This window comes from Hermetia illucens, chromosome 3 (genome assembly GCF_905115235.1).
Source record: "Hermetia illucens chromosome 3, iHerIll2.2.curated.20191125, whole genome shotgun sequence".
NCBI classification, from domain to species: domain Eukaryota; kingdom Metazoa; phylum Arthropoda; class Insecta; order Diptera; family Stratiomyidae; genus Hermetia; species Hermetia illucens.
Genome location: NC_051851.1, coordinates 151432663 through 151445372, shown reverse-complemented (window position 1 = coordinate 151445372; position 12710 = coordinate 151432663). Strand labels below are relative to the sequence as shown.

Below are 12710 nucleotides of genomic sequence, written 5' to 3'. Positions count from 1 at the left end.
AAGTATGACAACACCAGAGTATTGCAACATGCTAGATAGACTGGTGGGAGACGCCAAAGATCGCAACCCCAAAGTTATTGCTAACGACTTCAACGCTTGGGCAATGAAGTGAGGAAGCCAGAAAACAAATGAAAGGGGAAGAATCTTACTCGAGGTTTTCTCCTGCCTAAACGTGACCCTGGCTAACATCGGAAGCGTAAACACCTTTAGGCGTGGAGAGCTAGCCTCCGTTGTACACCTTACTTTTGTAAGTAATTCGCTGGTCAAGCATCTACACTGGCATGTTAGCGAAGAATATATGCCTAGGGACCACCAGGCGATATATATTACTATTGAAAAGGGACCCAGAACAATGCATCTTCACCTGAAGAAACCAGAAACAGGTTGGTCATCAATAGCACTTGTTGAGGATACATTTCTCGAGGTATTGCAGTGGAACACCGAGTTTACTGGAACGGCCGTAGAAAAAGCATCGCAGTTGTCCCAACAGATATACCGAGCACGTGACGCTTCCATGCCAAGACGTGCACATTCTCGGAAGCGTTGCCCTAACTACTGGTGGAACGCTGAAATAGCGAAGTGTCGTACGGAATGCTTGAACGCCAGAAGGCGGAGTCAACGCCGAAGAAACATGCCACAGTTTGTTCATACTCCTCCTACCTCGAATATAAATATGCTTACCTACCTATCTCCTACCTCGAATATAAACAGCCGCGAAAAAAGTTGCAGTGGGCCACGTTTTGCAAACAAAACCTTAAAAAGACGCAAAATAGATCCTTGTGGGATGCCAGATGAGAGGGGGGGGACACAGCAGGATCGGTTGGAAAAGCAAGAGGCAAGCCTTGGAACAAGCGGAATGTGGACGCTTAGAGACAAGAGTTTCGACAGAAGTATCTTGTGATTTACAATGTCGAAAGCTTCCACAAAGTCGGGGTAGATAGTACGCACTTTGTGCCGTGAATTTAGACATTTAGCGACAAAGTTGGTAAAGTTGAGCAGGTTGGAGGTACACTTTGTTAGAAATATCTTGATTAGAAGCAAAAGAAGAATAAAACCGCAGTCTTCGAATGGGGTAGAGCTTATACACCGTCACCCAATATGTTTGTTGAAATACTTCCCTGAAAGGGGGAAGTAAAGTACCTCAACGACTAGTAAAGGATTATAGAAGCTTGAAATGATGAGTGGAATGAATATGTGGTACGTGAAGCTTCTGCGGAGCCCACAGCTACTACCTATCGTGCACCTAATACGCCCATTTCGATTACAACAAGAGTGTTATACCTAAGCGGCAGATCAGATGGAACGCATGTGGGAAACGTTGGGGCAGATATATCAGAACATCAAAAGTGTGGCTGCCAAAGGAAATTCCTTGGGTTTGAAATGGACTCGCTCCTGATGAGGAATGGCAGCTTGAATGAATCTAGTCAGGGTTGTGTTCTGTGTGGGGCAGACTCAAAGGCCTCCTGTGAGGAGTGGACAAATCTCCCATCAGGTGCGACCCCAGCTGACTGTGTAAATAAATGTTCATGCACTTTTCACTTCTGACTGTGCATGGGCTAGTGTTTGCTCATCTCTGGTGCGTGGACCAGAATGTCTATGGGAAGGATACCCAGAACATAAAACCACTATGGAAGACGAGAGAAAGAGTAAACTTACGGTCCAGGGGCTCCGAGCCCCAGTAACGGGGGCTTTTGGGAGTGAGGCTCTCGGTCGTCGATATCCCTCGACCGGAGTGCCTCGGTGGTGGACAACTTGGGCACCTTGGCATATAATGTTACAAGTGATTTGGATCTGGAGACGGAGGTGTTCAAGCGAAGTACGACCTTACCGAGAACACCAGTAACAAGACCAAACAAAGATGAACTGAAGGCAGATAGTTGGAGAACAAAAGTCGTGATAACACCCACCACATATGTTCAAGATGCGCTATAGCAGGAGATGCTCCAGGAACAAGGAAGGGATCCTTTCAAAAGAAGCTCGTCAACTTTGAGATCTCTATCGTTGCCAAAGACGATGAATAATAAAGCGCAGGCAAGGTCAATAAACGCCAACAATGAAGGAACGTATAAAAGGAATAACCCTGTCGGGGGTGACATCGAAAGGAGAAATTAGTATTGCTCTGAAGGAGCAATTCAAGTTCAAAGAACTTACCGAGGAGGCTGTTGTGAGCTTACGAAAAGCCTACAGTGGTACTCAAACGGCCACAGTACGAGTACCAGCGGAAGTAGTGAAGATGTTAGCTGCCGGAAACGTTCGGATTGGATGGGCTCTCTGCCGTTTAAGAGAGCAGGCTTCACTAAAGAGGTGCTTTAAATGCCTCATGTTTGAGAATTTCGTGAAGGCATGCACCAGCAGCATTGATCGATGTGATCGATGGAGAAGGTGTGAGGAGAAAGGCCATATTGCCATAGAGTGCAATAGGGACCCCAAATGCCTATTGTGCAAAGTAAAAGAGGGACAGGATAACTGGCATATTGCCGGAAGTGGTAAATGTCCGGAATTTAGGAAGACGCTCACTGCAATGAGAAAATTAGGTTTATTCAAATAAATCTGAATCATTGTAAGGTCGTTCAGGATTTACTTGAGCAGACCACGTTCGAATCTGAGATGGAAATTGCTATCATAAGTGAACCATATAGAGACCGTCATGATGGCATATAAGCAGTTTTGGCTAACGAAGGTGCTGTAAACTCCTTTCAGAAAGGCTCGGTTGTAGACCTGACTTTTGTCAGCCCTCCGTTGGCGCGTGGTATGTTCTGGTACGTCAGCGAACGCTACACCCACAGTGATCATCAGGCAATCTTCTTCGAGACATGTGTGGAGCCACAGGGCAAAGAGCTATCATGCCCAAAATCGAAAAAGATTTCAGGCTGGTCTGCAAAATCTTTGGATGAGGAGGCCTTCATAGAGGTGTGGTTAGATCAACCTGATAAAGCAGGCGCCTCCACGGAAAGAGCCGTCCAACTGGCTCAATGCATTGCCAAAGCATGTGACGCTTCCATGCCCAGGAGGTGCTCATTCCCCAGTAGAAGACCAAACTACTCGTGGAATGATGAACTGACCGGCCTTCGATCAGCCTGCCACCGAGCCAGAAGAGCGGCTCAGAGGGCAGTAGGTAGAGTCGATCAGGGGCAGTAAGAGTGCGCCTATAAGGCAGCCCGCAAAACCCTCAAGCAAGAGGAAATGCTTTAAGGAGCTCTGTTCGGAAGCGGATGTAAACTCGTAGGGGAGTGCTTATAGAATCGTGATGGGACGATTCAGAGGCCGTTCATCTCCACAGATCACCTGCCCCACTCTCTTGCAGAAAGTCATCCAGGGGTGATCCCCCAGCAAGAGGAGAGCATCAACACATTTCAACCGCCTCTGGATATGATGGAAATTCCGCCAGTCACCAGAGACGAGCTGCTGGAGATCTACCGTAGAATAGGAGACAGTAAAGTGCCGGGCCTGGACGGAGTACCGAATAAGGCCTAAGCTTGCCGTGAAATCCACTGTCCGAGATTTGTGGAAGAAAGGAGGAATCTATAGGAGACTCTAGGAGAGGTGCTGATAGCAAAAAATCTGGTGTCGAAAATGGTAGCACCACAAGAAAATTGGGATGCGATCAATTCCATGGTCGTATCTATTCAGAGCAAACTGCGAAAGGCAGAGGAGAGGAGAAAAGCGCGGTCACATGCGCCGCGTATAGAAGAAAGGTGACTAAGCTAGAATGAGCTGACTCCGCCCCGTGATATAATACTTTATGGTGGTACCGCGGGGCAGGGAGGGAGTCGGGGGTGGACTGGTTTCCTGTCCTATGTGTCTGTCCAGCGCACTTTGACATGGACGGTATCGTAGATTTTAGTTAGTGCCTTGCTGGTAGTGATACGCTTGGATGCGCTAATGCGTGCTGGAAAGGCAGTTCCTCGACGCTGCTTCATCTACTGGATGATGGGCGAATGGCCACAGTGGTCGTGGTGGGCAACCACCAGTTCCTTGTCTTTTGTATCAGTGTGGTGTGGTGATGTCCGACGTTTTGTATTGCACGCTGAGCGGAGGTTGATTGGTGGAAAGGTTTCGAGCTGATTTCAATCAACGCGGTGGGGAGTGTACCCCCACAACGAGGGGGATCAGACTCGAGTCTACATCTAAAGTGGCTCTTACCATGAAGCATCATCAGAGGTTATTTGCTACCATGAGAACTGAGAGGGCCTCCAAGAGTATATGCGCCAAAGGGGGCTGGGAGTATTTCTTCTCAACCCAGTAATTCGTAGTTGGCCCCTAGAAGGGTCCCTGCATGGCAGGTACTAATGCTAGACTCTCCGGACCTTCATCTCTTTGTGGAATTCTACTTGGAGCAACAAAACTCCTTCATGCAGAATACTAAAAGCTTTTTCCAACGGATAAGCAATTCCGCAATCGATTTCACTTTATTTTCCTTGGAAAATCTCAGCAGCACCACTCGGCTTTAAATCTGTTTTTCTCGCGCATTAACAAGATACAAAAATCTTCAATTTCTCATAGAATAAATGCTAGTAATAGACACAAATACCTGTAAACTGTTCAACGCATGAACACTTTGAATAATCTTATCCAGAATATGTAACATAATCTCCGATGCCATTTCCCTCTCCAGAGGAGTTCCCTTTAGTTGAAGATACTTTTCCACCTGAAAGACGAAGATGAAGAAAACAAATAAGATGAGAAAAAGGTTTCGTAAGTAACGAGATCCTATCACACCAAAGAGGATGTGTTGAATGCAGGGAAATGGCTTAAAAGGGCTCATAAAACGAATACAAATCAAATTCGTTTCGATTCACCACCGCCACCTTTTAGTCCTTTAGTACGGGACAACGCGTGAATTTGAATTCGTGCCATTTAGGGCTCCATCAGGCTCGGCTTCTACCTTTTGATTGCGAAATAGCTCCAGCCAGGGATGCTATTTGTACATAAAGGTGTAGGCAGGAGACCAGAATGGGTGCGAGTTGGAAATTATTCATTCAACTCTATCACGTAGTGGCAGGATTGAGATGGGGTGGCGGCGGTGAATACATATCCCTTCTCAAGGGGAGTGTAAATATGCAGAGTCTCTTACCTCTTGTAGTAGATCCAGCAAAAAATTCCCTTCGCCCGGGTAGAAATTCAAATGGCGACGCATAACATATTCGAGGCACGCTTGCAAAATGTTTAAACAATTTGTGTTCTGGTATCCTGAAGTCAATGCCTGGAACTGTAACGTTTTTTTCGTCAGGTCGGGTGGTTTCACCAGGCGGGTGGATGATGTCAGAAAAGTGTATATTAGAATTTTAAATTTCGCACCATTTATCACCACTTTCGAGCGGTCCTTCTCCACTTACCTCATTATACACGTCGGCCACCTCATTTGCCACGCAGCCCGAGAAGTCCGGGACCAGCCAGCCAGCCTTCCCGATATCGTGTTGTTCGCATGTACGCCTGGCGAGTCCTTCGTAGCGCTTCGGGCAATTTACAACAATTGGAGGTCCTGGTGCACTCGATGGCCAATTGATTCCGAATGCGGAATTTGTAGGACACAGTTCGATGGTCCCGCGATCGATGGCGATTACATGGACGCTTTTGGAGCTGGGGGCTACACTGTTGGACACAATACATGTGAACTCGGCGGATTTCTGCAAGGACGAGAAAGGATGAGTGAGTTGGGCAAGAGAAAGGATTGAAATCCGAATCGTCGCAAAAAAAATGACCAGCAATTCTCACCGAAACTGCCAGACATTACAATCAATTATCATGACTCCTGCTTGTATCCAATTTAAACAAACACCGAAGGCAATAAGCCAGTGACAGACTAGACAAGGGAACCCAAAGAATAATGACGAAACATTACCACCAAATTTAATTACGCTTAGTGTTCCCTCTGTTTTGCATACATTTTTTCTTCCTTTCTGTAGTTCTCTCTTCGCCTATTACCAAAGGTCCTGCACAGCCTTTATTTATTGCCTCCTGGATTAGATGTCTGATGAGGCTCATCTAATCTTTTAGTACACCTTCACGTAATTTCTGATTATCCAATTAATTATTGAATAAATAAGGACGAATTTGCTGTTGTGCGAAGATTGTGGCCAACTGAGAGTGGCTACAGCTTGCCGTTGAGCCTGATGAAATCGTTGGGACGATGCTTGGCCCGGTAATGGCGGTAATTTATATTGGCAACCAAAAAACAATATCTTCAGAGTAAGTATTGGCTTTCAGATGCCTGTGGGCTGGCTGTTCTCGTTTACATTGAATGCTGGAGTTATGGTGGTCCAGATTAAGAATATGAGAGGCTAATGAAAATGATGTAAAGCAAGCGCTGGTAAGTTGTAAGTGAGAAGGTCACCACCTTGATTTTTTTGCTAAATTAAGTCGTTAGCTCCGTCAATTCCATCCCACTTAAGTGAAAGGCTTATGCCTTAGTGTCTTGGTCATCCAAATAATCCTAGTTTCACCTACAATCTACTCACTTGTATGCTTTTTATCCTCAAAATACTCCCATCAGGATATAAGTCTTCCCAAGTGATATTACTTGGATTCGATTGAAAGAGGAAACCATTACGTGTCCAGCTGTATCCTAGTTGGCCGTAACGTTGGTGATCATTTTCTGGGGAGAGACAGCGTATATTGAGGGAGTCTCCACGGTATACTGTCACGCTGGGTGGTTCAATTCGGAGTTGTGGCGGTGATTTCACGCGAATCACAATTGAGCGACATTGGCGTGCTCCCCAATCGGTAACCTGACAGGGTGAGAAAAGATGTTTCGTCAGAGAATGGTATTAGTTGGCTCTTCTAGACAGTGAGACTTACTTCGCAGGTGTAGAGTCCATCGTCGAATCTGTTAGCTGAGCGAACTCCCAGTAATGAAGTATAGACATTCTTGTGTTCCGGTGGCAACATCATAGTCCAAATGTCTCTGGAAAATTCAAAGAAATTTCTAGAAACTTAAAAAATATAAAGGATAAACATAAAAATTTAGGGCAAATATCACAAATGCCACTCTCGTTGACCTGGTTTGATTATGCTTCAGGTTAAGGTAGCATAATTCGATAAATCCTCACATGACTTTCCCCTGGTAGCCACTAGAAACCGTCTTCGGATGGACCAAGAGTATGGAGCGCTGAGTTGGGAGTAAGTTCAGCCAACAGACGAGGGTCAGTTTGCCTACTGGTCATGTATTAGGGGCAAGCGGATCGGGCAGGGGTGGTCCTCCCTCCACTGGAGAAGGTGATAATAGGACCCCAAGCCAGAGGGGAACAGCGTATACCAAGCGCCGCGTGGCTAATGGGAAGCTTGGTCTCTGGAATGCGGACTCTGAATACCTTGGGTACCTTCAGTTTCAAATACTTACCCTTTTGCCGAAAGGAAGTCCCTGCACGTTTCTGTGCGTCTAAGTTCCAGGGACCTAATCGTGGTCAAGTTGTGACAGCCAGGAGTGAAGAACGTGTATATTTCCTCCGCTTACATGGTTGATTACTGATCAGGTCCACCAGCAAAACTACAATACTTGGCGTGCAGTATTGCAGTAAAAAAGGCCAACTTGTTGATAGGCCCCGTCGCCAATGCTAGGCATATCCGTTGGTGAATCCCAGAAATCAACGAAACAAGTGAGTCAATCTTTCATTTTACTATTAACACAAATCTATTGGTGTGTAACAGGGACAGGGCACCATCCTTCCCTTTCCCCAGCTCGAACGTGTGACGGCTGGAATACTAGAGAGTGTCTGACCAGAAATTCTTCTCAGTTCATAGTTGGATGTTCTTCAGTATATGTCGGGCTGCAGAGGTCTCTAACCCTTTCGGAGGCCCCCTGAGGATTGACCGGATGAAGTTTGGTCAAGAACTGGAGTTAGAGGTAGAGCTCTGGAAAAGGCTTTCAAAATCATCTTCAAAGTCTTGTGTGTCCGTGCTGAATACAGCAAGAAGACATTGCTTCCGTGTTGGAATGGAGATTGGTTCAGCCTCAATATCTGTTATTGACACGAGCATTGGCAGTCATACAAGGACTGCGTGAAAAATTACAAGTCAGCCGTCAAGACTGCCAAGAAGCGGTATTGTTAGAACATTGAAAGAACCAGCGAATATGCGAGACTCAGTCAGATTCTGTCCAAGGACTTTAGGAGCCCATCCTTTCTAAAAAAGTCGGAGGGCTTCTGGAATGAATCTTTGGGTGGAACCCTGGAGCTACTGGTTCAGACAGATGCACTTCCCCACCAGTGAGGAGGACTGAGAGTCAAAGTCAAATTTGGAGGGTATGCAGCCCCGGTCGTGTAAGATTATCAAATCTGTAATTGCAGAAGATAAAATCGGTTGGGCTATAAACAGCTTTCCCACATTTAAAACTCCAGGCCTAGATGACAAATGTCCGTCATGGTACAGAAGCAGCAAGGAACGGGTGTGTCGTGGCTTGTCGAGATTTACCAATATGTACCACATTTGTGTAGACGCGCGTACGTAGTTTTTATGCCGAAAGCCGGCAGGTGAGACAATGGGTCCGCCAAGGACTCTCAACCAATCGGCCTCACTTTTTGTTGAAGACTTCAGAGTGTGTGTTGAAGATCACAGAGTGCGTCTTCGACTTCAATTTAAGGACGATTGTGGGGAGAGCTTCTAAATCTAAGTCTCAGGACACCCATAGGTAAATGCGCAGAAAGCCCTCTTCACGGGTAATAAGCACAGTTGAGGGGTTGCTACAATACAAGCGTATATTATTGCTGCCTTCCTGGGTATAGAGGGAGCATTAAACAACGTTATCACGAACACCATCAAGGAAGCCTTAACCATAATTGGGTTTGAAGGGTATCTTACGCAGAACTGGGATAATCAAGTTTGATCCAGGATGTAGCCGCGGCGCTGCGATCTCTGCGGTGCATTGGTTGATAGTGATGGGGGCCATTCTACGCATAAGGGAGAGAAGAGTTGTGAAGGTGGCGGTGTATGCCCATGACTTAGTGTTAATGGTGTCAGGGATGTTTCCAAAGTGGAGCTGATGCTGCTGGAATGTCTCTGGACTTTGCAATCAAGACGTAATTTTAAATATAAACCCTTTTATTAATAAGCCAACAGTCTGTGGAAGGAGGTCATAAAGCGTGAATATCAAGAGGTAACCAATACCCTGGCAGGTATCACTTCTGTGAATGCGGGGGGCCAAAAACTTGCTGTGGTTGAGGTCGACGAGCTACACGCGAGGAAACTCCCTAACAGTGGGAAAATGAAAATTGAATGGATAGTATGCAGAGTACCAGTGTAGATAACCCCGCCAAGTGCTACATCTGTCTGAACTATGAACACACGTCGGTAATTTGCCAGGGATCCGAAGGAGTACAGTATGCCCAAGATGTGGTAAGGTAGGTCACCAAGCGAAGACTCGGAAGGAAAAAGCGAGTTGCGTTTTCCTAAAGAATTGTGTCGTGTCTGGTGAAAGCGTTGCACACACTGTCGTTTCGGGGCGGTGTTTAGCCTTCAGGGCAGAATTGGAAAGGGCTAGGACGCGCCAGCATGATCCGTATCCTACAAATTAACATGCATCGGAGTGCAACCGCTCACGAGTTGCTGGTGGAATTCGCTGCGAATGTAAGAGTTGATTTACTGTTATTCAACGAGCAATACTGGAACAGGGACTCGGCTTTATGGCATCTTGACTTATCGGGTACTACTGCCATGTGGGTTCGGGACTAGATTCAAATTCGGGTGCTTTTCCAAGACCGAATGGTTTTTTCGAGATGTGGGATAATGAGATGATGCGGGACTTTCACAGAACACAGGCTCAATGCGCACGCTGTTTTGGACACGATTGGATGAGTCCTAATAGGGAGTGACTTTAATGTTCGGGCCTTTGAATGGGCATGCCTCATATAGAAACCCATCCATGAAAATACGTGGACTAACATTTCGATAACCAGGTTGCGAAAGAAGCATCCCAGATGTAACTTTTACGTCGGAATCTCTGGCACCGTCGTTGGACGGGTGGCGAGTTTTAGAAAACTTGTGTCCCGAGCAATTTCTTGTGGATATTGACGGATTATTTGAGAGACCGCTGCTCTATAAGATGTAAAAGGGCTAGAGGCAATGGAGAATACGTCGGGACTAGCGCAACGATACTTCCTAGAGCCGCACTTCTCATCGGTTATGCAAATGACGTTGCGCACTTCTTGGCAGAGGCTCCATGGAACAGACGCAAAGTAGACTTAACATATTGGTGTGGCGGATAAGCGGATGCACAACCGCTCATTGTTGTCATCTTGACCAGGAGAGTCGACTATACAGTCACAACTAGTGGTTAAATACCTTGGTTTAAATGCCCCATTCAAAGATTAATTTCTTCGAGAAAATCAAAGTAGCAGTCGACAAAGCTGCAACTGGGGTCTCACCCTTCAGTCGGTTAATGGCCGTTAGGGCCGCCTACTTGATGACGACATCTTTTAAGCTGGTTTGGCAAGACACAGATGCGCTGAATAGTCAGGAAGACTCGCTTACAGTTACCCTCCTGAGTACACGGTCAAAGAGTGGAATGAGCAGGGTGACGAACTAGTCAGGTGGAATTCCGTCCTTGACAGTCCCTCGGCGGCATAGTCTGCTCGTTCTGCATAGTATCCATTGAGTCTAAACACACAACAAATTCGGCCACGAAAGTTTCTAGGCCAGGCGTGCGTAAGCAATTCCTTGGCGACCTCAACGAAATCTTCGATGAGACCCACGGACTGCCTTGAAGATCTTAGATTCCCCTTGTCCTTTCCTTATTGATCAGAGCTTGGACAGAGCTGAAAATGTTTTTTTTTTTTGAAAATTGTGGGGTCCCAAGTCCGCATCAACTTAATGCAGGCGAATTTGTGCTCAATATAATTCATAGTCATGCTGTATTCTGCGAATTATATAAAGGAGCATTGAACATCTGCGAGTCGCTTCAGCCACGCTGCTCCCAGGGCAGAGGTGAGGCAGCGTCTGACGATTTGCCTCTGCCCTGGTAAGAAACCGTTAAGCCCTCATTTCCTGGCGTTTTTTAACAATTGAGAGATTCTCTACTGATGTCTTATCCTGTTCAAGAGGCCATACAGTGAACTGCACGAGGTGATGGTCATACTGCACGAGGTGGCCCTATTATTAACTAAATGTTAGGGATCTAGATTGAGGAGTCAGAAAATACTACCCCTAATCCAAGGTGACATGTGAACCGTGCCCATTGGATAGTTTGTAGTCAGGGATAGCTGACTGTATTCGAACGGAGACTCATTAGTTCTTGGCGGCCTCAGCGAGAGCAGATGTACCAGGGATGTAGTTCGAAGCTCGTGTTCAGCGACATACACGTTCGACCAGGTCATATACTGGTGGGCTGCGCGACGGAGGGTTCTGCGGAATGGCTGGAAAGGAGCCAAATAGTCGATATGCGTGGGGGTTGACATACCAGGAATCTAAATGGTGACAGTATTTCTTCTTAAAGCCACAGCGCTAGGAGAGGACACCCGAATCCCACCGGAATTAGTCGCTAGACTGGTGAAGTTTTACAAGAAGAAGGTGGTACTATCTCTCTTCGGCTGCAATGTCAATGCCCATCAGGAATTCTGGGAAAGCAGCGAAACTAATCAAGGAGGTGAGTACCTTCTTGAATTTATTCTTTGCAATAAGCATTGGGAACTCTCCAAAATTCGTGATAAGCACTAGACAAGAGGTACTAGACATAACTCTAGGGAATAATCTAATGAACGGACTCGTCTTCTATGTGAGATCCAGAATAATCATATTCGACATTGAGGTCAACTCTGAAATAAAAAGAATTGTAAGGAATCCCAGGAGAATGGATTATGACTCCAACGCAAAGTAGCTGAGCAACAATGAAGCTCATTCAGAAACCAGCGGTGATATGAGTAGCAACCTGGAACTGGAAAGAGTGGTGGTAGACCTCAACAGAGTCGTCACTGACGCATATGAAGCCTGCTGTCCGCCTAAGACAGCTAAGTCATTAAAGAATGTACCCTCGTAAAACAGGAATCTAGCTAGAATGAGAAAAACGTCAGAAAACTCTTCAATCGGATAAAAGAAACTAGAAACTGGCCAAAACGCAATAATTTTACCGAATTCTGTGAATGGATAGAAGAAACCACAGATGCATCCAGGGCATACGAAGCTATAACCAAAGACAGGGCAATATCTTTTTTCTGTCATAACAAGGAAGATGAGACATTGACCGAGAATGAGGAGGACAGAGTACTTCTGCTTCTAAGAATTCATTTCCGGGATCCTACACCATCGCGAAAGGTGACAACATTCTGCATGACACCCCAATTACGAACGGAAGGGGAGTAAGGAAGAACTAGAAATTGGCAGGTGGAAGGGGGGGGGGGAGGATGCACCCCGCAAATAATAAGGTCAATGATTACCTAATAATCTGGGAAGAAAGAGCTGAACTCAGAATAACGACCAAGGAGTTACATAAACTTGAAAGATTAACTCTTCTCTTTCTGCACATATAGATGCAGGCAAGGCGAGCGATCTTCAGAATGACTGGAATCCGTAAGGCGGCAAGCTGCCTAAATCGAAGAAAAATTGGTATTTTTCCAGGTATCTTGAATTACTGACGGAGACGGGGTTTCACTTTAATTAGGAGTTTGAAACTCGATGGAGTAATAAGGCAAACTGGGAGAACAGATTAGCTGGAACATTGATGGGTCCCTCACAACAAATGGAGCGGGCGCCTGGATCATTCGTCCAAGGAAAACGTACTTTGA

The 12710-nt window shown here is 46.0% G+C and overlaps 1 protein-coding gene across 1 annotated transcript in view; it reads right to left on the bottom strand.

Moving 5' to 3' along the window:
* LOC119651725 overlaps nucleotides 1-12710 on the bottom strand; it is a 613458-nt gene that overhangs the window by 35660 nt on the left and 565088 nt on the right. Inside the window, exons 11-15 of the mRNA XM_038055449.1 lie at nucleotides 6799-6904; nucleotides 6459-6728; nucleotides 5337-5627; nucleotides 5075-5209; nucleotides 4532-4648 (exon numbers count right to left, since the gene is read on the bottom strand). Of these exons, the coding sequence (XP_037911377.1) occupies nucleotides 4532-4648; nucleotides 5075-5209; nucleotides 5337-5627; nucleotides 6459-6728; nucleotides 6799-6904 (919 nt within the window). The remainder of the gene's footprint in view (nucleotides 1-4531; nucleotides 4649-5074; nucleotides 5210-5336; nucleotides 5628-6458; nucleotides 6729-6798; nucleotides 6905-12710) is intronic.